This window comes from Miniopterus schreibersii (assembly GCF_964146895.1).
Source record: "Miniopterus schreibersii genome assembly, chromosome: 11".
Lineage (NCBI taxonomy): Eukaryota > Metazoa > Chordata > Mammalia > Chiroptera > Miniopteridae > Miniopterus > Miniopterus schreibersii.
In genome coordinates, this window is record NC_138111.1 from 39,526,169 (window position 1) to 39,552,517 (window position 26,349).

The window sequence follows — 26,349 nt, forward strand, 5'->3', positions numbered from 1 at the left end:
ACTTTTGCAGTAGGGTTTGTGGTGTTGTCTATTTGAAGCTTTGCTCATAGTATACGGCAAGCGGTCTCGTTGTTTTTCACAGTGGTGGAGCGGCCCGGGGAGGCCTGTGCTCACAAGCTGAATTTATGTTCTCAGGGACATGCTAATTAGTAACTTTCTGGAAAATATACAGTAGTTATTCTTAGCTTGTTATTTTGCAAACTACTGAGAATCCAGAGGAACCGGCCTTATATTTCGTGCTTCGAGGGATATTGCTTTATGTTTTCCCAAATGAGTACATTCTTATGAAAAGGCAGCTCTGCCAGGTTATGGGCAGTGAGGATTTACCAAGTTCTGTGAAAAGTGGGGTGTGGCTCTATTATGCCTCTTACTGATCAGCTACCCCCTGTCCAACCACCAACTGCCAACAGCGACTACAGGTTGAGGCTGTTCTACAAGTTTGGCTTGATCCTGGGAAGCTAAAGCCAGAAGACCTCACTTGAGGGCCTGGGACCCTCCATACATGTTGTTTCTAAAGAAGGAACAAAAAGGGGCAGAGCAGAGCTACTCACAGTCGCGGGGTTCTCCTCTGAGGCCTGCCTTTGAAATGAGACACTGCCTGAGTCATCTAGCCCAGAGCTAGCTTGTTAGTAAGTTAGCAACTCCAGAGACATGATTTACCATTAAATGTATCTCCCAGTAAGGGCTAGAATAACCAAATTGGTGGGAAACCTATTATAATGAAATAGCTTTGATGACTTCTTTTGAAGATAGATAAGACAGATAAAAAGAAAGATGACATAGATATATATGACATAGATATAATCTCTATATATGACTATATCTGTTTATTTATCTGTCTATCCAATTAGTCATTTTCTTGGCCAATGAGAGAAAGAGAAGAAAACATGGGGATCTCTTCAGTAAATAATATTGCACATATTGAGCGACAAGTTGGCACTGGTTTCAATTCCTCTTTATAAAGAAAAGAAATTAAGTACATTCGCCTCTGAAAAAGTACTTCTATTAGGTCAAAAGTAGCTAGCTAATTGCCTGAGACTAGAATACATATCTCCAGAAATCAGATATTTTTAAAAGGGGGGTGAGGGGCAGGGATTCAGTTCTTTTTCAGTCTTGGAAGACACAGAATTGAAAGATTCCTAATTATTCCTATAATTAGCATTACAACAACTAACATTTCTTGAGGAATTTACTAAGTGCTAAGCATTGTTGGGGGCACTTAACATGAATTAACTCACATGACCCTTGAACCCCCCAAGCAATTATCTAAGTGGAAACAGAATAGAGAAGGGTCCTCCCTCCAGCAAAGGGAATGTTGATTTTAAGGATTTTTCTAGTTGAGGGAGCGATGGGACAATCTAGAGGTGGTACAGAAGGGCTATTTGGTGCTTTGCATAAGTCACATGTATAACTTTATATGAACTGAGTGATCGGTTTACTTTGATAAAATGTGTGTCAGATCATTGGGTTGTAGAAATTTCAAAGACGTTATTTTTTGACAGGGTGCCTGCCGTTTTTCTCTGTTGAGTCCCGCTTGTTATATTCATTTTGGGGTAGTTGCCAATTAGACCAAATTGGTAAGTATAATTAATAGACAATATGAATTTCCTCTTTAACTCCAAGCAAGAAAAATAACCATAGAAACATTTATTGCCTTTGGAAATTCCTAACAATATCCTTCCTTATGACTGCTGTTTATCTCTGTCTCTTCTAAGACATCCAACCACATCAGAAATTAGACACTCATTGTCATCCTAAAATACCACATAAGCCTGGCCGGGCGTGGCTCAGCGGTTGAGCGTTGACCTAGGATCCAGGCGATCAGGGTTCGATTCCTGGTCAGGGCACATGTCCGGGTTGTGGGCTCAGTCAATGACTCTCTCATCATTGATGTTTCTATCTCTCTCTCTGCCTTTCCTTTCCTCTCTCTGAAATCAATAAAGATATATTTAAAAATAAATAAATAAAATAATATAAAATAAAATACCACATAAGATAAGGAGGAGAGAAATGAGCATTTACTGACATCCTATTGTGTCCCAGGCACTATGCTTGGCATTTTTATACACACTATCTCTTTTAATATTCATAAAAACATTTAAGGTGAGAATTATTATCTTCTTAGTCTTATGTGATTTTAAAAGAAAGCATTATTTCATTCAAAAACTCGCTCCCCTAAAATTATGTTACCTTGGAGGATCTAGAGGTTATTATTTTATTCAATAACTATTTGAACACAAACTATGCCAGACATGTTTTGAGCAGTGGTTTAGTGGGAATTAGTCCTTGGCAGAACTTTGGGCAGAGGACAGTTGTCAGTGGGAAGATGGCAGAGGAACTCACAGGAACAGCATGAGCAGGAGGTAGGACAGGGTGATGGCATGGAGGGTGAGAGTGGAGACCAGCAGAGAAGCTCCTGATCGTGTACCCATGGCTACAGTCTTTCTCCATGTGACTCGTGGACTTCCCTTTGTCATCCTATGCCTGAGAATATATGAAGGAGGCTGGGAAGGCAAAGGGACGTTCAATTGTCATCACTGGCATCTTTTTTGATCATTGCACCATCATCAAATGCATTGGGGTGACCATGACATGAAATTTTCCATCATTGAGCTCATAACTGTTCCATGAGATAAATTACAGCTCTGTAAGTTAACAGTCATAGCAGAACTTCATCTAGGGAGTCCTGATAGTAGGAAGCAGTGAATTTATATTCTCAAAGACTGACAGCCCTGGGTTCAAGTCACATGACTTGAAAAGAAAGTTAAACTTCCTCTGGGCAAGTTACATGTATATCAGGAACATATTGCCTTCTGAGGATGCTCTAATCTGTTCAGTCCAATCATTCAGACTTTTACTGCTGGTAGACACCAGTGAAGGAAAAGACCATCCAAAATAGAAATACCAAATTCACGACCAGTTAACTTTGGATGTGATGACTTGCCATTTTTTAGATGTTCTCTACAGAACGTGCTCCTTTTAAAGAAATTTTCCTCTAAAGAATAGGTTGTGTGAAGACAGCACAGTTTAGACATCTGCTCTCTCTTCATCTTGACTTGACACGGTTGGCTGTGTCACTGAAATGTTTGTCATGCTTGTTAATGAAAAGTCACTTTGTCAATTAAGACAACAATGGAGTCAAATGAATACTGTACAAAGAGTAGAACAAATTTAAGAAACCTATTTCTTAGTGTTTGCCTGTCTTGTTTATCGACTCATTTTCCAATTCAAGCTAGGAGCGCTCTCTTTTCGAGGAAAGAGTCTTTTCCACAGCAGAATTACTTGTTCAGGGACTGGGACAGTTCCTGTAAACAAATGAGTCTGAACGGGGGAAGCCATCATTCCAACAAGATCTTAGATTCTCTTACATGCAGGGAAAAATGCCCAGATTTCCTTTCAGATCAGAAGGATTTGAATTGCAAATGTTTGACTGGCATTTGGTCTCAAAGTCCAGCAAAGTTTACTTTGCTGGTCAGATCTAATAGGTTCCTTTCATGATAACATAAAGTTTCTCAATAGGACCCTATCTCTTCCCTATTTCACTACTGAAAGGCCTTCCATAACTTTTTATCTCTTGTTTTCTAGCTTCTCTGTCCATAGTTCATGTGGACCTTATGTTCCACCTATTCCAAGCTACTTGCAGTCTCTTTTAAATGACATAACCTGTCAGATATGTTTATGTCCTGTCTTGACATTTGGTGAAATTCCAGCTTCTCCCCTACTCTACTTATTGGCAAAACTTACACTGCAAGTCTCAGCTCAAAAATCTTCTATTCTATGAACTCTTAACATGAAACACACACACATCATGATCCTTTTAGGCTCAGTTATTCACACACCCTCCACACTCCAGGGCACTCTACGCAAACCTCTGTCGTAGCACTGGCTCCTTTTGGCAGAGTGGTTATCTGTCTACCTGCCTGCACTGCCCCCGTCACCTGTAGATTGTGAGCTCCCTGTGAGCAGAGGCTGAGTCTTACTCACTGTCACACTGTAAACCAGCACAGTACCTGGCACCTGCAGGCGGGTGCTCAATCAATTTTTGTTGTAAACATCAATATTTGCTTTTCTGGCCTTATTTTTAGCTCTGGTTTCCAGCCTGGAGTAAAAATGTAACAGACAAGTTTAGGTATTAAAAGCTGTAGAGGAAGGACAAATAATAAAACAATGATACACAGGAAGACTTGGGGAAGGTAAACAAATAGGGACATACATGTCCAGGCATAGACCATCGTGCATGCTTCTAGCTGTCACATGCATGAACCCATTTTCTCTGGGAAATTTCAGTGTTCCTGTTGTTGCTAAATCATTTCTATCTTATGAATTTAGAGCCTAAGAATATATGTTTTTTGTAGCTGCCAATGCCATCATGGCTTCATTATTTCCATTTACGTGGAAAAAAGAGAAATACCTACCGATTTTCCCCAGTTATTTAAAGTGATAATTGTCCATGGCTGCTTTTCAGTCTAGATTAGGATCAGCCCATTTCGTACAAAGGCATAGCTAACTTCAGAAAGTTAGACAAACATAAAGTTAATGAGAAAACTTGCGCTGACTGAGTACTTTTCTACCGTAATCAATGATTTTACAGTGGGATATATTTAGAGAAGATAAGGTATCTCATTCTCTAAGGGTCTTAAAAAACAGTGGGCTGAGATTTTAATTTGCTTGAGATGGATAAGGCCAGGGAACGTAATCATGGGACCCTTCAAAGCCCCTTCCTAGGTTTGAAAACATTTTGCTCATCCCTTCAAAGAATTATTTGAAACATTTCAAGCCATTGAAACAAATGGACCTAAGAGTAAAGTATAATTCACATAGACTTGCAAAATGACTAGGAATAGTGTTCCCACGATGTCACTAATGGAGTTGTCCTACGTTTTAACAGAATAATAATCTTTTGACCTTGGACCCTTAGTGAAAGATCATTAACCCCTGAGAAAAGGGATAATAGAAATGTTATGCCCTATTATTGGCCAAATAAACAACAGCTGATATATTTTTTCCTTTTTGGCATCCACAGCTGAACCTAACAAGCAGCTCTTCCCCTCCCTGAACAGGCTGTCCCTGTTCTGCGAGGAGGCCAGATTTCAATAGCTGCGTGGGGCTCCACATGCCGCCACCCTGCAGGCAAACACGTCGTCCTAAGTCTCAGGCCGAGCAATCTACAGTTCTTGTTGGCTAATGAGCCTTGGCGTCTGGGTCCACGCGGGTTTCTATGGGTAAATCCTGCTGGAATGAGACTGAGACGTGGGGGGCGGGGGGGGAACAGGTGCACCTTTGCTAAAGCAGGGGCGTGAGGACTGAAGAGTCAGCTTTTCTAATCATCAGACAAATCTGAGCTGAACCCTACCGCATTAGCAGCATTTCTTCCATCCAGAGGGAGGACACAGGCAGTGCGCACTGACTTGGTGGGCCATCAGAGTTTACTACAAAATCTGGGGAGATCCTGAAGGGAGCAGCAACTAAACACGGTGTGCCTGCATCCGGAGCGTGGGGAGGGGTGGAAGCTCACTGGCCCTGGCATACGCACACTTAGGTTCTGCTTTCTTGACATGTGTGGAGCAGGATTTGTTTTGTTGATTTATTTGTCTTTATTATTCAAGGAATAAGAATCATTGTAGCGAGTATAAATTATTGTTCATAAATTTAGGTATTTAGGAAATGTCACATAGTAAAATCTTCACTTAATCCAAATAAATCTAATTCTAAGCCTCTTTTATCTAGTTTTGGTAAATTTAATCTTAATCTTTATTAGGTTTATCCCCCCCCATCTCTCCCCTCCATCCCTCCTTCTCCCCTTCCCTCCCCCATCTCTTCCTCTCTCTCCCCTGTTTCTTCCCCTCTCTCTGCCCCTTCCTTCCCTCGCTCTCCCCTCACCTTCACTCTCCTCCCTCTCTCTAACACTACCCCTCTCACACTTACAGTATTTCTGGAAATTTGGAAAGGGATCTCTTCACGTACCTCAGCAAATGCTACCACTGATACAGTGACTGCCCAAGCTTGCTTGGCCTGTCCCAGGCTCTGGTGCTCCCACCCTGAGTAAAACCAGTGGGATTTTTTTGCCGCAGCTGGTGTCACCGATGCCCAGGATGTAACAGCCCCAGGTCTAACACCCCAAGGTGCACTTCACAACAGTCCCCCTCAGACTAAGTGCCTGTGCTAATCCCACCCTTATGGAGCTACCTTTGGATGGAAGAAGACAAAAAAGAAATAAGTGAAATACATGGTGTACTAGGTAGTGATAAGTGCTAGGGAGAGAGACAGTGCAGAGAAGGCAGAAGAGGGCGTACGGGGAAAGAGCGGCAATTTAAACGGAGTGGTGGGAAGTGAAAATGAGATGTTTGAGACAAGGCTTAGAGGAGGTGAGAGAGCACGCTGTGTGGTGCCTTGGGGACTACCATTTCTAGGCCATTTCTTGATGAGGGAACAGCAATAAAAAGGTGCTGAGGTGGCAACGATAATATGTTTGAAGAACCTCAGGAGGCTTGTGTGGCCATGTGGAATGAGCAAGGGGGAGAGAAGGAAATAGTCAACTGTGTCAAATGCCACTGACAGGTCAAGTAAGAAGAAACCCAGGAACTGACCATTAGAGATCTTGTGAGTCCCTCCTCCCCGTTGCAGGGTTGGGTAATTTTCTTTCTATCCCACCTGCTCCCACTTCTTCCCAACAAAACACTTGCCTTTCTCTTCTTCCCCTTCAGATCATCAGTGGCTTAGATTTTTAACAGAAGTTATTAAGGAGACTTATCTTCAGGTCAGCAATGCAGGCCTCCCCTGAGAAAAGAGAGCCCAGTGGGACCTTTTTGAAATGAGGAGATGGAAAAAGCAATGGGAAACAAAGTACAAATTAATTAATAACTCTAAAAATGATCCTGTTACACAGGAAATATATTCTTTACTCTTAGACATAGTAGCAAGTAGAGAATGTATTAAATAAGATGAAGTGGTTAAGACAGTCCTTTTTAAATAGTTGGTTCTAGGGGCTGAGTTGCAGGAAGAGTGCATGTGTTCCAGGAAGGGCATAATTAGAACAGGTGTCAATCAATGCTTGGCTTATACACTCAGGTTTCCAACTTCCTCATAGGTATGCTCGTGCTTGGCAAACTAACACACGTTGCCTTATGTGAGTCATTTTTATCGCATTAGTTAGACCCAAAGGTTGGCAAACTATGGCCCATGGGCCAAATCCACTGCACCATCTGTCTTTGTAAATTAAGCTTTATTGGAACACAGCCATGTCCATGCTCATTCATGTACCATCTATGGCTGCTTCTGAGTTACAGTGAGAGTTGAGCACTTGCAATAGAGACCATCTGGCCTGCAAGTCTGAAAATATGTACTATCTGGTCTTTTACAGAAAAATTTTGCTAACTCCTGGTGTAGACTTGAAAATAGGCTGTTGGAAACATAGCATGGGTGTTTCAGTCCTGCTCCATGGGCTTTCATCTTAATTTATTTGAGGAGGCACATCTTAGATTTCACTTCTTCGCGCAGGGGGAATCTGCTCTCCCTGCAGCTTTCTGCCAGGTCAGTGGTTCCCAAAGTGTGGTCCATGGACCAGAAGCAATAGCATCACCTGGGAACTTGTTAGAAGTACACATTCTCAAATCCCATAGAAGTTCTAGGGTTGGAGCCCAGCAGTGGTGTTTTAACTGTTCCTGCAGGTGATTCTATACTTCCCGAACTTGAGAGCCGCTGCCCTGGAGCAGACACTGACAAGAGGAGCTGAGAACTTGAAGTGGGCATTTCTTCACACCCCTTTTTATGATAATTTTCAATACAAAACCAGTTCCTTGCACATTTGAATCAGGCATTTCAGAGCAGCCTTGGAGTGCCATTTTCTTATCTAGCACATTAGGATAGCCCACTTTCTAGAAGGATGGTATTAGCTCTTATTATTGCAGTCAAATGATTCGTGGTGGCAGCAGTAGGAATAAGCCAAGTGGCTGTTTCACACACACGTGACAGAGCAGAACAATGAGGTGAAACACCCCCGTGATGAAGGACCCCGTGGACCCAGTGCCTGCCCCTGGGCCATGACTGTCCCCTGATTCCTCATCACACACTTCCATGTGCTTAAGTGATAGGGTGTAATGAGGCATTTATTTATAAGAGAGAAAAGAAGGGATTTGTTTCTAGCACCATCGTGGATATGCTAGAACATGTGAAAAACTTTAAATAGGTATTTTCCCCTCTAGGATTTATGCAGGTGCTGCTGTATTGTTCTTGCTATTTTCCTTCGCTTAATGATCTAATCCTTCCCTGGATCTTCATCCTTCTGTGTACCTAGAGGAATATGTCTAATAATGAACAGCTGTGGTTTAGATGGAACTGGAAACCGGATCCCAGGAATCAGGGAGGGACATCAGTGAGCTTGACCTTTTTAATCAGCAAGAGATGCAACAAAGGAGCAGTGAACAAACTTAGGCCCCTTTCTAAACATCTGAGGATTGCATCAGTTTTTAAAATCTGCCAGAAATGAGTTTGAGACCTAAGACATGAGAGAGAGAGAGATTGACCATACGTACTGGTTTGTCCAGTTCCAATTTATACCTGTCATCCCAGAGTAACAATTAATGATGGCCCTTTCACTTGCAAAAAAGTCCTGGTATTTGTATGATAAATCACATGTTCACCCTAGTGAGAGACAAGCCAGTAGAGTGCAGACTCTGCATTTCCTAACAGGTGTCTCTTTGAAACCCAGTTCAGACATGCAGTTCACTCTCTATACCTCTGTTTATTTAACAGTAAGATGAGGATAATATCTCTATCACAGGGTTGTTGAGCAGAGTGAGTTATCATGTGCAACCCGGCTGACTGAGTGCCCAATACCCGGTAAGTGCTCAGCCATGGCTACTTCCCCTAATGGAGAGAGAAACTACCTTCAGTCAATTGGCCCAGTGGACTTCACTACATAAAATCATTCACTGCAACCTTGAAATTCATAAGCAATATTGTTTTGGCTCCATTTATAATTACCTTTTTTCACATATTGAGATTGTCATTTCCTTTTAAGGAGCTCTGGCATCAAGAAAAAAATTGTCTTTAGAGAAAGTCGTATTTGCACCTAAATAAGTTCCTGTCCCCAAACTTGAATAGGAGGTTCAGGTTTGTTAGAAACTGCTGCAAAATGAAGCCAGAAACAGAAATGACAGTATTGTGATTCATGATGTTGGAGCTTGAGGAAGTCCCATAAATTGTATTTCACTCTTGGATGGGACAAGCTCCAGATTAACTGAGAGTTGGACACCAGAGTCAGGCAGATGAAGATTAAAATGTTATTTTTATTAATGGTGCAGTTGTTGGAGGTAATGTCTTAGTATGAGAGCCAAATGAGTTCACCTGCTCCCCTCTGCTCCCAGACGGTCAACCGGAGGAGAAATTTGGGTCTACAACAGATACTTTTACTAATGTCACTGACTGGCACTAGGACATGGGGGGAAAGGAAGAAAGCTAAATGCTTCTCACTGGAGATTTTTAGTAGATTAGTTTTATCCAATCAAGAAACACATGCATCAGTCACCACATGAGGTTACTCAGCTCTACCAGTGGAGAGGGGCTAGACGTGTCACAATAGTGGAACTCCCTCCACATGGGAACTTGAAACCAGGGGAAAGAAGATTTCCCATGGCATTGTCACCCATACTTCTCACTAAGGATTTAGTTGCAGTAAAGATTTGATCAGATTGGATTTATGTTATCTTTTGGAAAAGATGCCCAGATGATCAAATAAATATGTACCACGTTTTCCAACTGTTGGTCAGAAATTGGATTAAATACCATTTCTAGATCCCGAATAATCAATACCCTTCCTTTGTCTCATATGATAATGGTAGTCAGCTATTTTAATAACCTTGGTGCTGAATGGAGGTCACTCCTAGCCTACAGCACCTTAGCTGCTAAAACATATTGGTCACCTCAGAGGGAAGAGAATTTAGGTTTCCGTTTCACTCATATAGCTCCCTGTCCATTCCAACTAGAGAAGTAATAGTTTTCGTGGACATCCAGCAAGGGGAAGAGTGTAAACCTTTGTTTATATCATCCTCCCCAGGGGCCGGGACATGGGACTCCAGCTGGGTCCAATTCTGAGAAATAGCAAAGCTTCAATTTAAAAGTACAAGGTAGTTGAACCGAAATTGCCTGTTCAAGTCCCCAAGAATCTGGACTCTTCCAGACTTAATCGAGATGGACAAGTGAAATGTGAGCATCCATCCAGGTTACTCAGCATGTCCTTCTCTAGGTCCCTGACCTCTGCTGAGGCCCAGGAATTAAGACCTGTGAAAGGACACTGTGGGGCCACTTGCATGGCTATCACCTCCACTTTCAGTAGTATACATCAGTAATATTGAGATATGACACTCAGCCTCTTTATAACCACCAATTTATTCCCAGCCCTTCAGCTGTGCTAGTCCCAAGGTATAGACCCTGGGCATTGCACACTTAAATTTTATTTCACAAGTATTTATTTGAACTACCTTCTAAGTGTGAGGCTCTGTAAAAATCAGAATGTTGCTTAAGATAGAGGGGTCTCTATCCCAAGGAGTTTATAATTTAGTGGACAAAACTTTCATTAAAACGAGGCAGAATAAAATAACTGCCAACAATAGGACCACAAAGGAATGAATAATTAATACTGCCCCAGGGAGTTAGGAAGGGCCTCAAGAATTAGTAACCTCTGAACTGAATTTTGATGATTGGGTTGGGGTCTCTAAAGGCCCACAATAAATAGCACCCCTCTTCCTCATCTAGTCCTGAACAGCTTGAGAAATAAAGGAAGTACTTGATGGAACTCATCATTTTTAGTTGGGGGACAAGTTAGCAGATGTGATTTTAAGTCTGTTGGCCAAGTGGACTTAGTGACTCCCCTGAACTAGTTAGAATCTCACGGTGAGCCTTCACCTCGCACCCCCAAGCCCCCACACACCTGCAAGGCAGGGCCCCTGGAGGAGTCGGCAATCTCAGGCTTCCTACAGGCAGGCAGATGCCAAAAGGGAGGAAACAGGCTAAGTGAGCAAGCCTAGTTATTTTCAAATGTACCGAGAGCCAAGTGAGTAAAAGAGCACAGAAAGTCCAAGGATGTGCTTAGGGAAAATCCTTCCTTATGAAATCAGTGTAGGAGAGAGACTCCTCTCTGAAAATTAGTGTGGCTAATGGGAAGTTAAATAATCCTAGGTGGGGGATCATAAAAATAATCTGATGAGGCCAGAATCAGAGTAAACAAAGTTCTGGAGGGAGGGAAGGCTGCAGATGAAGGTTGGGTCCAGAATATGGGAGCCTTGTCTGTCACGTGAAAAGATTCAGGCTTTTTTCGATAGGCAATAGGAACTTGCTCATGACTGTCACAGAGAAGGCTATGTTTATGGATAATAACCAGCAGTTATGCGATAATTGTTGCAGAAGCAGGAAAATCAGTTAGGAAGCAATCTCAGTCATCCACAGGAAAACCAATGAGCATAGACGCTGATTGTTTGGCATAATTCCTGATTTCATAAAAATTTTAATCAGATCTGAGTGCCTTGGATCTCAGGTCAGTTGATTGAGGGAAAGTTGCTCATGTTATGAAAGCATTTAAAAATTTCAGTGGAAATAGCTACATTGTTACCTAAACCTATGAGAAATAAGGATATACTTGATGGTAATTCAGTATCCTGCCTTCCTTTCTGTATCCCTAATTTTAGTGATAAACTACTATACATAGAACACTGGATATGCTGGGGATATAAAGATAAACCTAACAGAGAAAAGAGATATTCAAACATGTAATTAATGAGATGAAACTTCAAGAGATGTGTAAGGTACATACTTACTCACATGTGCTTTTTAAAAAAGCAGATGTTATAAAAATACACGAATGAGAATGTTTAATTCTGGCTAGTGGGGGAGGGGGAGTCAAAAGAAGGGATCTAAGGAGAGTTCATCTTTGAATCGGGAAACTGAAGGATGAGTATCAGTTCTTCATAGAAAGTAAATCAAAAAGAACATTCTTTAAAGAGAAAATTGAACCTTTTGCATTTGGGGCAGAGAAAAGTAATCGCAGCCTCCCTCAACTGATGCAAAGATATTTTTTTCAATCATTTTGGAAAGGCAAATTAATACACATACCACCAGCAACATTTCCCTCTCTCCTGCCATCTGCCTTTCCTACCCAGCTCTGCTCCACACTGTAGGCTAGGTCTTTCCATGTTTTTTCCATCCATAATTCCCTTGGCTGCCCTGTTGCTTATTAATTTCTGCCAAGAAGCCAAAGGAACTTGTGCAGGCTGTGGACCTAGATCCTGGCACAGTTATGGGGGAATGTGGGCAAAGTATTATAAAGTAAAATGAATTAGAACCACTCTGATTACTTTACACTTGAGAAGGCAAGGAATGCCTTTTGATGTGGGTTTTGAACAGAGCAGAGACGAAGAAGACTATAGCTTTGTTTGGGTGAGTTTTCTTGTAGACTTAGATCAATTACATTAAAACATTCAGTCTGCAAACAATGGCCCCAAAGAAAATAATGCTTGCTTTCCTTTTATGAAAGTAATACTTGCCTTACAGCCCATGGGATTGGCTGTTTGTTTTCTATTGAAATTATTCATGTGGAATGTTGTTTGGATGTCCTGGTTGTATATGGGCATTAGTAGCAGCCTATTTCAATCAGAACTCTCTGGCCATAAGGGAATAACTGTTTCCCGTTGACTAAGCCAAAAGCTAAGTTAGTTTGTTAGCGTATAATACACTTGGAGTAAGTTTGTGGTTTATAGGTTTTATGATTTGGCATTTATAACTTTGTCCAACCCACAGAACTCAAAAGGCTTAACAAGCGGATTGAAGCACTGAGGAGAGGCCCCTGTAGAAGGCATCTGGGGAGTGATACAAAAAGTCATCTACCCCAAAACAAAAAGTTTTAGCCTTTTGGATACAAGATAAAGGAAGCATATTATTGGTCTGCTTAAGAGACTATTTAAATTTGGAAGAGTATGTTTCAAATTATTTCTTTTTCAGAGCATCCTTTTCATTTAAACATGTCAAATGCATTAATTTTACTTTCATCTTCATGGATAATTTGTACATTTAAAGTAGAGACATTATATAAGCTTAATAAATATAAGTAAGGATCTTTATATTTGCATTGTTTAACCATATTGTTTATTAAGTGCCAGCCTCTGTTCTACGTGCTTTATAAGCAATTACTTCTTTATTACTCAGAATAAACCTATGAACTATATACCAACTCTGTTAGGTACTGTGTAGAATATTAAAATATATTTTTGGTATATCAATTTATATCAGGATGTATTTCTACCCTACTAGGATATCCATGGATCCAAATAATGTGTTATTAATTTTATGAAGTCTAGTCATGCTGTCAAAGTTTACAGCAAAAGGGAGGTAAAGTAGACTACTGACCCATGCTGAGAGGGAAAGTGGGAGTCACCAGGAAGCCAGAAGACAGATGAAGGTAGAAGTAATCATGAGAGTGAGAATCTGAGTCTGAGAGCAAGGACAGGACAGATTCAGCCCAAGTCCAGACACAAAGCCCACAATCTAAGGACAAACCTCAATCAAAGGGGGTATGAGACAGCTCAAAGCTTGCAAAGTATAGGATAGAGATGGTAGTGGTGTTGTGTGAAAAAGTGTTTCCAGAAAAGCCCACTTAAATCATGGCCAAACCCCAGTCTTGGGGCCCACAATGCCACGGAGAGAGCAGGCAAGTGTCCCAGCCTAGTTTACATGTAGAAGATGGTGCTGCTGTCCAGGAACTAAAGACAATCAATAAGGAGTGATTGCCCTCTCCTCCGTTGGGTATAGAGCTCTCCAAAGAGGAGATCAGAGCCCCTCCTGCTGTTGTTAGGGTAAAGTCCCTTTCTATACAATATGCTGACTCCTTGAAGTGAGAGAAGCAGAGCAGCTTCCCATGACTCTAACCAGGCTTCCCACCTGAGCATCAGTTTATGCTCCAAAATGAAGGCCTGCCTGACATTTGCAGAGCTGAGAGTCAGTCTTATGTTCAATTTTTATTTTTATTTTTCCTCTTAAAGACCTACCTCAAAAAAAACCCTGCTACTCATCCACTCCCCCAGTTCTGTCCTTTGGCCTCTGATTTCTAGACGGAAAAGCAAAGCAAGAAGATAGTGCCCAAAATAAAAGCCTGCTGGTGAGAGTGAATACAGGATTTCTGTGGAAATACCTGCAGCACTGATAATTCACAACATAGATTCAAAATAAGCAGAAAAAATGGGGTTTGCCATATTAATTCAATAGATTTTATATTCTTGGTCCCCAGGATAAGAATTGCTATGTGCCATTATTTTCAATATGTTATCACTGTCTCATAGAGGCATCACTATTAATCCAAACTCTTTGTCTTCAGTCTTGACAGCCTCATATCTCCAGGCAAATGTGCTGAGGTTTTAAATGCCAAGATAAAATATACATATTTGTTTATCCTGAAATATTGGTATTAGCTTTAAATATGGAAACCCTGTATGTGGAGGGGAGTCCATTATTTAAATACCAATAAAGGAGTTGCCATAGGGATTGGTGATAACAGGAGAAGATACTTAAGAAATTCACATTATTTTTACCCCAGCCTAGTGCTAAAGTGGGTTGAAAGTGTATGTCTTGTGAAGTCCCAACCCCAGGGAAAGACCCCAGCCATCTCTCAAGGAATTTCTTCCCCACTAGAAAACCATAAGTATTGAAAAGTGAAGCATCTTGTTGTGTTTTCACTTTGCTTAATAGTGTGTGCCTTACCTTATGTTTCCAAATACCTTCCTAAGCATCAATTTAGGTGCAGAATTATAGTGGCAAGAAAGTATAGTAATAATGACACACATAATTGCTTTGCACTGGGTTTGGCGCTCACTAATTGAGGACATCATCAGGATTTGCTAAAAGATATTTTGGTTTATTACCCATTTCCAAGTAAAGTCAGAACATTCCAGTTATGGTTCTATTGTCTTGAACAGATATTGGGCCCTACCTCCAAAACATCTGCTTTCGCAGAAGACTGAAGAAATAGTCTAATTAAAATGAGATGCATTTTTTCTTATGTCATCGCTAGATATTTTCTTGGGCTCCATCTGTTTCTTAGAAACACAAAGATTTTCAATAATGTTTTCTTTTGCAAAATATAGCATATTAAAGTATTCTCTTTCTCTACAATAATATTCTATAGTTGTGCTTATTCATGCACTGGGAATATTCCTGATTGTAAAAAGCACCTCTAACTGAATAAACAAGAATAGTTTTGAATGTTGTCAGTTAAACACAACTGATTACCGGCTTTATGTAGTTTTCATAAATCCATCCCACAATTTCCAGATCACAGAAGAGTGGCACTAAAATTAAGGATATCAGAATCTAAATCTGAAACTATTTGTGAAAAGCTGTGGTATTGTGCAAACTTGGGTCATTGCTTTTCAAGTAGGCAGTAAATAGGTAGGTGTCCATTAAAATGAGGCAAATAGCTTGACTGCTACTCTTCCCATCACTACAGTAATTGCTAATGGCCCCCAAGTCTATGTAAGGTTCTGTTTGAAAGACGCACACTCTTAGGCAGTTGCTGAGTTTTATGGCTCCATTATATAGTCCAAGGAGATGGTGATCAGTGTTCTATTGGTTGAATCAACCATTGAATCAAACACCAGGCCATTCAAGTGAGAAGCTGTGTGATGGACACATATTCAGTGCTTTTTAATTTTATGCAAAATTTAACTGGGCAAATTTTAAATTCTGCAACATAAAATATTGATAAAGTCTCACATAATTTCAAAGCATATGAATTCTCCAAACAAACTTCTATCTAAATCAAGAATCACTTAATTCCAGAGCTGGCAAGTTCAGTGAGTTAACTGTGTTCATGTTGTTGCTACATGGCTTAGCTGTTAAACAGAAATATCCACCCACCACTGACAAACTCATTCTTGAATTGCTCAAGATTTTCAGCAAGTCACCTCTCACATAGAACTCGAACCCTCCTTTCTAAATGACCTATACTACAATAATCACATGATTTGTGGCCTTGGTTATTAAGATTTAGCTAAAGATCAATCTCCTATACATAGTATGTAAATATGAACCATTTCCCAACAGCAAATAAATTATTCCTTAGGATCATCAGCATTTTAGATCACATATGGTGATGTTGACATACCAAAGTGTTAATTGATCAAAATTCTCAGTTATCTAATCATTGCAACACACCAAATGTTTTCATGAGTGCCTGAACTAATCATAGATTATATAGTCTCGTGTCAGCAGAGAGAAAGAGAAAAAAAATACCTTTTGGAATTTTAAGACATTCTTCTATTCTTACCACCTCCCTTCCTCACAGCACCCAACCCAATCTTTGTTTAAGCCACTTTTGACAAATTTTTCCTTATTGGGTGCCCAAGTTGAATGGCATAGCAGTCACAACAAAATGTGACAAAAGTCTAAGAGGTTATTTTCTGCAAAACACAATTGATTGAGGATCAGTTGGTAATTTGAGAGCCCTTGGTAGATCTGGAATCCTGTAGAATATAGCTGCTAAATCCATGACTCATGCTCAGTTTTGTAGGCTATAATGCTTCCAGTTCCAAAATTGCAAAGGCTGGAGTGTGGCAAGAATCTTGCCTCTTCCTGCTTAAGCAAATCTGCATTGCTCCAAAATGAAATTCTAGTGGAAATTTCTGAGAACTACTGCAAGTCTTTGGTTATGGTGGAAAATGAAAAATTATTGCAATCAACTAAGGAATTAACCTACTTTTCCTCAAAACTGATAGAACAAGTATTCACAAAAGGTCCCTGAGGGATCTAGATAAAATCAAACACATTTTTCCCTAAATAATAGAGATTATATCTTATTTGTGAATTGTCAGTGGATTTAGCTGAGTAAGGCATACATTTGTGAGGATCCTCAAAGGAATTAGACTGATTTTTTTTTTATCATAAAGAAAATGGTAGTGGGCCCTGGGCATCCAGCTGGATCCGCAGTAGATTCACAAAATGTTTCTTTATGTTGACAATAAGAAAATATACCATTCTTGATATTTTAAAAGCTTTTCCTTTACTAGTGAAGTTACATGCTAGAGATATTATTTTGTAAATTTGTGAATTTCTCTAAAGAACTTTTTTAATACTCTATGTCTAAAATGTAATTTAGAAAAGTGTGAACAGAAGAAACAAAAACAAGGAAGGGAAATGTAGGGAGGGAGGAGAGATAACCTATAGGTTGTGCTTCATCCTGGAAAGTTAAGTCACCGATGTAAATGGGCATAGAGTTCTGTTTGAACACTCATTCCAGAACTTGTCTCATAGGCCTCAGTGAGCTTCATAAAAAAACACAAACTGATGCTCTTTGCAGATGTATCAGTGTGCTTAATTTAGGGTGGAGGTATGTAGGGGTCCATTAGCAAGTTGTTCATGAATAGTCTTCAAGGACCCATGAACCCCTTGAAATTGCATAGAAATATTTTTGTGACTATCCATATGTGCAGTCATTTTTCTGGAGAACGAGTCACTAGCTGTCATCAGATTCACGAAAGTATTCAAAGGTCTTATTCTCTAAAAAATAGACTAAGAACCTTTACTTTCGGTCATTACTAATTATTTGATATTTTCTTTTCTCAGAAACAAAGGTAATACATATGTGTGAATGTGTGTGTGTGTATGTGTCTTGATAGAAAGGCTTAATGTTATCATATATTAGCAAGTTTGATTTATATAAAGCATGATATTTTAGGCATAGCCTGATTCTCTACCACCCATACCTAAGAAATTTAAAAATGCTTTTATTTTAGGCTATTTTACTCCCTCTGGGACAAATGTATTATCACTGAAGAAAATGGAGAGAATTTGGAGTCATAGATATATTAGATATACTCAATATTTATAAAAAAGTAGATGATATTTTGAGGCTTTGCTCCATACAAATTATAGCACTGAAATATATATATATTCATATATGTATAAACATACATGAATCAATATAGTTTTTCATCATTTAATTGATAATATTTAATTAATTCATTCCAAATAAATACATAAATTATATATGTTCATATAATTTATAAATGCTTACATATTTTTATATATGCTTATCATAAATATATATATAAGTTAATGTAGTTTTTCATCATGAACCTCCATATTTCAGGAGGTTATAACAACTTGATTCGTTGAGAAGTACATTGGCAGGAAAACAACTGACAGTTTATTGCTCTCAAACCATCCTGTGAAAATTGATCCTTTGCACCTATGTATCCTCTTAAAGAGAAGAGAGGTCTCCAAGCATCTTGCCTATTGTCTGTTAGACTCTAGATCATTAGAACATTCTAGAAAGTCCATTCTAGGACTTCTGCCTCCATGAGAATACTAAGTAGATCACAGGTGGTCTGTGAGTTGGAGTAAACATCCCACTGACAGAATCAGTGCTCAAGAGTCAAAATTTGTTCCTTGATATCAAGCAATAGGGAGCATGTGCTAAAATAAAACAAGGGGGAAAGTTAAATAGCATAGTGCCTCAAGAAATAACTTTAAACATTGGAAAAGAGACTCTCTTCCAAGACGCATTAAAATACCAATCTATAGGGGTGAGTATTTTTTATGTCAGCAGATTCTCCTCCAAAAGAAGTGTGCTATATCAACATTTCAAATTAGACATTAATCTTCAAAGTGCCTTTCAGCAGGAATTTACTTAACCCTCATAGTCAGCAGCAATGGGAACGGGTCTTCGTCCCAGACACCCAAACAAGCTTTAAAGCAACATTTTGTGGGAGTCACAAAGGGCTTCTGGGTAAAGGGGAGCAGCAGCATGACCTTTCACTTCCTTCTCCTTGGATTTGAAGGGGTAAACTCTCAAAACTTCTCCATGCACAGAAAACTCTGATGGGACCATGAGTCATCTCTCTCTCAATTCCCTCTTCAGAACAAAAAGCAATCTTGGCATCTTGCCTTGACCAACAATTTTCACTTTTTTACACTTTTAACTTGTAGATTTAAAGCAGCACCCATTTGTGTATAACTAGCATTATGGACCACTCCCTTAAGACTAAAATCAAGCAATGAAAAACACTGATTTAGAAGTAAAGCAGGTCACACAGAAGTCAAATAAAATCTCTTATTAATGAAGCAAGAAACCAAACCCCAAACTTCTCACAGGGAAGCAGTTTCTTGATATAAGATAAAACCACAGCAGAAGGGGGAAGAGGGAGAATGGATGACTAAAGGCTTATTTTAGTTCCTATTTATAGAAGTGGTATGGATTCTTGATTAGTTGTTCTTTAAGATAACTGTTAGGTGTACCCTACAAAACCACCTCATTGTTATGGTACTGCTCAGTTACCCAACTCTTCTGAGAAGGCTGAATGAGAAAATACAGTGTGATAGCAAATTGAGTAATGGAAAGTTATCCAGTGAAGAATGATGATGCTGGACATGACACTTGAAAATGAGTTTGATTTCTTTCTCATGTCTCTCATGGACATTTGTTTTTAATATTTCTCTTTAATACATTAGGTTGGGCCATATGTAAACGCTGATGTTAGGGCAATTTTGACTTGAAAACAGCAATGTCTTGTGGTTCAGCATAAGTAGCTTAAATACTTTAAGAAAGGTCTGTGAGCCCTGGCATGTGTGGCTCAGTTGGCTGGGGGTCATCCCCTGCACTGAAAGGTTGCTGCTCAATTTCCATTCAAGGGCACAAGCAAGTCAGTTCCCAGTCAAGGGCACAAGCCTGGGATGTAGGCTTGATCCCCCTGGATAGGGGGCGTGCAGGAGGCAGCCGATCAATGTTGCACTCTTGAATTGATGTCTCTCTCCCTCTTCCTTCCTCTCTATCTAAAAAAAGGAAAAGAAAAGAAAAGAAAGGCCTTTGAAACCACTGAATTCAACAAATGTTTACTGACCAGCCATCACGTGCCTGGCACCTTGCTCAGTAGTGAAGGATGCGGTAACGGCAGGTGGCAGATGCCTTGTCTCCTGTATCTTGTTATGACCATTATGCTGTTAAGAATCAATAATCAAGCTGATCATATATGGTCAAAAATAAGCCCATTATTTAACCAGTAATTGATTCAACAGGTTAAAGTATTACCTCAGCTGATTTTCATAGTATTTAATAAAAAAACCATGAGGCATTATGACTACAGGAGGGTGGCATTTTTTAACTACCATTTTTCATATAAGAAACTGAATCATTGACTGCATAGGAGACTTGTATAAGATCACCTTTATCTTCCAGTCTTTGGCTACTGGCCCAGCGCTTCAGCTACGGATCAATTCCTTTCTCTCCTCCCCTTGCGCCCTCGCCTATGAAGTGTGGTACTGGGTGCCTGAACCCACCCAGCATCCTGGGATTGTTGGGAAATCGCAAAGTCGAATAGCCTCTCTGGTGGGAACATCCTGCCAACGGGCTTTCTATAAATTTTCACTCGGTGTTTTATTCCCTCATATGTTGTCACCTCCCCCTCTGCTCAGTAATTTTAGTTTGTGCTTTTTGTTTCTCTTTTTTGTTTCTTTGGTTTGCTGGCTTTGTGTTCTTTTCTCTTTTTCCCTTTTCTTTTCCTTTTTTAATGCAGGAATCGGTCAAGGCGTTCCAGTGGTGGCACTCATTGTGGAAGGAGGACCCAACGTGATCTCCATCGTCCTGGAGTACCTGCGAGACACCCCTCCCGTGCCAGTGGTTGTCTGTGATGGGAGTGGACGGGCGTCTGACATCCTGGCGTTTGGACATAAATATTCAGAAGAAGGCGGGTAGGTAATCTGCCCGGCCCCGTAGGAGAGCGATGAGAGCAAAGCCTGTGTTCCAAGCTTGGAAGAGAGGGTGTTAGTTGATTAAGATGTTTGGCATGGGAGGCTGGTGGGAAAGAGCAGGGGAACATACTCTAAATGTCCTGTGAAGTGGGAAATTCTGTGAAAACTATGCTAGACCTCACTGATGATAGAGAGGGTGACGGGGAGACAAGGGCCAGAGGGGCCTCATTAGCACAACTAATCTGGACCATGTAGTGCAGGTTAGCAACTTGGGAGAAACTGGGATGTGCGGCTTCCAGGCTTGGTCACCAAGCGCCAGCGTCACCATGCTACTGTGTGTTTACAAATGCTAAATGCTTACAGAAACGACGGGCAGACTGTGCCGTCAAATCTCTCTAAATTGGCTTGGAAAGTGGAATCTCCAGTAAGGGTAACCAGCCTTGCCCTTCATAAACTCCTCTCGAATCCTTCAAATCCTTTCCAGCCCCATGGAGGACTTCCCTTGATAGCCCTCTCCTACAACCTGAGGTCCCTTCAGCGAATCTTGGGATCCAGGCACTCACAGATTGTTAGATCAAAGTAATTCATTTCAAGGTGTGAATGAGTTAAAAGAGGAAAACTCAAGGGAGCCACTGAAGTTTTAAATAAGGAACTTTCTAACCTAATCAATTCTTCTACCATATGAAACTAGAAGAAAGGAGCCCCAGAGGAGATGGAGGTCTTTTTATTCATTCCTTTTGTAAATCTACAGTAAGTGTTTATTGTGTGCCATGCACTGAGATGTGGCAAAGAATATTATTTCTACCCCCAAAGAGCTCCCAGTAAATCTATTAAGTAGACAAACTTGTAATTATAATAATAAATGTGAAAGGCGAGCTTGCCTACTTCAGGAGGCTTCCCCTCCACCTCTCTCTCACCCAGCCTGCCTTAAAAATAAAGAGGCTCAGCGTGGCAGCTCAGCACCATCTCTCCTCTCCCCATTCTTTCCTTGTCTCTGCCAGCAGCCCTGCACTCCAGGTGAGCCATCAAATGAGCACCCTTCCCCAGTACGTGCATGAACCTAAATTTGTGAAAGGAGGAACAGTGAAAAGCATAGGGCCTCCAGCTCAGCAGTGCAAACACTGACAGTGGTTTTAGGTCCTGTTAAAGCTTTTGATAAATTTTTTTAAAAACTAATTCTTGGCCCGGCCAGGCATGGCTCAGCGGTTGAGCGTCAACCTAGGATCCAGGCGATCAGGGTTCGATTCCCAGTCAGGGCACATGCCCAGGTTGTGGGCTCGATCGCCAGTCGGGGGCGTGCAGGAGGCAGCCCATCAATGACTCATCATCGATGTTTCTTTCTCTTTCTCCCTCTCCTTTCCTCTCTCTGAAATCAATAAAGATATATTTTTTAAAATTTTAAAAATTTTTTAAAAATAAAAACTAATTTTTGTAAGCACACAGTTGAAGTTTGCTTACTGTCACGTTTAATTAAATTACTTTTATCTTCTTCTTTGATAGTAAATGTTGGTTCACTTTATAGCTAAGGAGATAAAAAAAAAAAAAAAGAGAGAGAATAGTTGCCTGAATGCCTCCATGTCTACCAAGAGTTCAAGATTTTCAACAGTGCTTTGCTTTTATTAAAGATTTAGCCATAGTTCTCATGGATTGAAGGATCACAATTTGTTCCTTTTTCTAAAATAACTAAAAAATTTATACAGTTTTTATTTTTGGCTTATTTTTGCTTCCTAGTGCTTGTAATTATTTTGTAGTATTTCTACAAGTAGATGCAAGCTTGCATTCAGAATACCTGTTTCTTTTCAGAAAACTAATGAGAAAGTAAACTGTTCATCTCAGCATTTCAGGTTTTCTAGGTCTACACACAATGGAAGTCTGTACCTAGTGTCTATTTTTGTCATCATCCTCGGTTGTATACCTTGAAAATGTTAAAATATTTGGTAAGCTGCCCTTCCCAATTCTGTTTTAATAACAGAGAACTGTTACACAGGTTAGAGCTGGGTGGGACTCCATATTACTTAACCTAGGAGACAGAGTCACAGAGAAATTAAGTGCTTTGCTGAGGTCACACAGCCCACGATGCCAGGTCAGGGCTCTTTCTGGTGTATTATAAAAATTCCCTGAAATGTGTTTTTTGGTGTGTGCCTTAGTGTTTCTCATATAGATGTATTTCAGTGATACTCCCTTTTTAAATATATAAGTGCACTTAAGTTGCGTTCAGCTGCCTCTTTGTATTATAATTTCCTGATTTTCTTTATTATTCTGTGTATTCCAAAAAGATAAAATCAGTGCATTCCTGGCTGTCAGCCAGCGTCCAAGCTGATCAACTACACCACGTGGATTCTTTCCTTACCCCACCCAGACCATTATACCCCAACCTGAAAATTAAGAGCCAGAAATCCCATGCACCTTTAACTTTAATTGTCAGTTTTCATTTTAAAACTGAAGGTTAGCTTTAGTTCTCATTATTCTATGGTCAAAATATGCAGGAGCACAATCTATATGGGATCTATATAAACTTATGAACCACGACTGATTATCAAAGAATATGAAGTCATGCAGATAACTAGTGTGGAGAGAAAGAATTAAGATATAATCTTGTATCTTGGGGATTATTTAAAATTAAAACTTTAAGATTTTAAAGAAACGTTTATAAACACTTATGGTTAAAAGTATGTTCTCTCTATTCCAGGAAAGCAATTATAAATGTATCATGATAAAACGAATTTGAAATGTTTTGTGTGCCCTCTGAATAACTGCCAGAATTAATCATGCTTATTTAGCTTGAAATGAAATTGTCTAGCCACACATGTGCAGCCAATTTAAAAAATTATTTCCAAAGAACATGATTTTGCAGTAGTGTGCTGCTTTCTTTGCGCTAAAAATAGAATTAGCCCACCTAGACTTCATTCACCAAGAAGGATTTCTTCTTTGATTTCCAACAAAGTCCATCAGAGTTTGGGACATGGTTCACTATAAATAAATATAAATGCATAACTATTTGTTTATATAAGCAAACCTACATAAATATGTATGGTTATACATATAAAATTGACTATCAAAAACATGCACACCCAGTTTATAAAACTTGAATTGGAATTTGAAATTATAATTTTTATTTTTCACTTGCTTTGGTGATTTAAATATGATTAAAATTTTTAAACTTCATTTGTAGGTTGTTACAAATAATAGAGGCCCAAGAACTATAAATGTGAATATTCAGCTATATAGCTTATCATTTTATATTCTTAAAGGAGTGAAAAAAACTTTCACATCTCCATTTTAACCTTTGTGAACTTGATATCTTGCCTTTAAGTTCCCTGTTATTAACCACCTTCCAAGAATATGAATCTGAAAGGGAATCGCTCTGGCAGCAAATTATAATCGGCAAAACTAATTAACTTTTATAGATGGGATTACTTGAGGTGGAAAAAGACACAACCGATCTATCACAACACAAATGGGTTTGGATAAACTAGAAGACAATTCCAATTAAATTCTTATTTTTATTTTTGTCTTTTTCTCCCCGTCTCTGCTCTGTGGCGTACACTACCTGAAAGAAATGGTCAAACCCTGTTTATTTCTTCTTGTTGTACTGGATTTCCTTTCTCATCTGTCATAGTTTAGAGTGAGTCACAAGTCACTTTGCCTAACCAATTTCATTGCTTGAGAAATATTACCAAACTTTATTTTTAAATCATAAATTACTGAACACTGAGAAAATAAGTAGATTAGTGCTACCTAAGTAGCATTACATTCAATTACCTAGATTTTTAAATACTAAGATTCCACTTTATGCTGTTTGACTAAGCAAGTTACCCAGTCAGGAAGACCTTTCAGGCTTCAGGTGGCTGAAGCTGAAATTAGATATGACTTTGCCTGGTAATTGTCAACCGAAGCCTGAGATTACAGGGAGATTTTTCAGTCAGTGAGCATGTGTTGCACAGATGAAAAGTCTCAGCGTGAAAAAGGCATCTGAATGAATGTGTGTTCTGAGATGATGCCCCTCATTCATCCAAATTTTATTACTGATACTTATGTTTATTTCGGCATGTTTGTCCCAAAATAATCATCTAGATTTACCATTTTAATTTTTTTAAATTATCTTTATTGTTGAAAGTATTGCAGATGTCCCTCTTTCTTTCCCCCATTGAGCCCTGCCACCCCCTCTCACCCTGCCCCCAAGCCTTCACCACACTATTGTCTGTGTCCATGGGTTATGCATATATGCATATGTTAGATTTACCATTTTTAAACACCCCAGGACAAAAAGTAGAACAAAGCTTTACAGCTTTTAAGGAGTCTGTTCATAACTTTTGGGAACTTATCCATGGGGAAAACACCGAAAGACTGTTAATGTTTATTTTAGATTGACTATGTCTGACATATAACACTGTGTAAATTTAAGGTGTACAGTGTGTTAATTTGATACATTTATATATTATAATATGATTGCCATGGTAGCAATAATTAGCATCTCTATTACATTACATAATTATCCTTTCTTTTTAGTGGATGGGCTAATTAAGTTGTAGCTGTTTACATTGTTATGTGCCAATGGAATCTGTATTCAACACTGTGAAGAAAAAAATGAGCAATGGCTTTCTCTTGAGAACAGGGGGACAGAAAAGGTATTCCTAATAAACATCTAATTTTCCTGTTTAAAGGGAGCTTAGTAAGGGTCCCCACATATTTTGATTAGCTTAAGTAAAGGCATAAATGAAGCACAAAGTGGAGATGACAAAGGAAAAATACACTGCATGGCTTCAAATTATAAAACTATATCCCAGCAGAGAGGTGACAAAAGTTTGTTTCTCTCCAAATACATACCAAAATGACCACAGACAGGAGAAAGAAAATTAATCATTTTAGAAACGCAGGTGTAGTATTCCCTAGGACATACCATTCTATGCGGCGGTCACTAATGTTTTCTGCTGCTGCTCAAGAGATTTCCATCTAAAGCTGAAGGATGTCACAGCCCTGTCATTTGTCTCTATAAGAGCTGCCGAAAGAAAGTAATTGATAGCAATGGTTTGTATTCCAGCATGATTTAGACATAATTGGAATGTCAAGTGAGTAAGAAGGAAACAAATATCAAGCATGTTGACTTTAACTGTCCATTTTAGTTTCTGTCAACTTCATCTTACCTGTCTCTTTTCTAGAATTTTCTATAAGAAGGCATGTCCAAGCTTGATTCTGTTTTTTAATTTTCTCAGAGGGAAGTAAGGAAAGTTGGAAACATCTTGTACAGACAAAGGATACTGGTGGCTTTACTTATAAAAGTTTTGGTTTTGTAAACTGTTTTCCAAGTTGACGTTTATTGAGTGCTTACTGTAATCATAGAACCATTAGGGGATGAGCAAGACATGGCCCTGTCAGGGACTTTTAAATGGAGATTAAAACAGAGACATGAATACAGGTGACAAGAAGGACATGTGCAATGATAAACATATAAAGTGTTACAAAAGCAGAGATGACGAAGTACTTGAGTGTAGCATTCCTCCGGAGAATCTCTTCAGGGGAACCATGTATGTTAATTATCCACAAAATATGTAATGACTCTATTGTTCTCCTCCCCTTTTGTACCAAAAACTGCATCTAAACTAAGAGTCAGCATGAATGACCAAG

The 26,349-nt window shown here is 39.5% G+C and overlaps 1 protein-coding gene across 7 annotated transcripts in view; it reads left to right on the forward strand.

Moving 5' to 3' along the window:
• TRPM3 (transient receptor potential cation channel subfamily M member 3) overlaps positions 1-26,349 on the forward strand; it is a 738,103-nt gene that overhangs the window by 572,057 nt on the left and 139,697 nt on the right. For 4 of the 7 annotated variants that reach the window (XM_081150433.1, XM_081150432.1, XM_081150430.1 and 1 more), the window contains exon 7: positions 20,550-20,724. In XM_081150433.1, the coding sequence (XP_081006559.1) occupies positions 20,550-20,724 (175 nt within the window). Of the gene's footprint in view, positions 1-1,502; positions 1,578-20,549; positions 20,725-26,349 lie in introns of all 7 variants that reach the window. The other 3 variants (XM_081150428.1, XM_081150429.1, XM_081150434.1) reach the window with 1 other exon arrangement.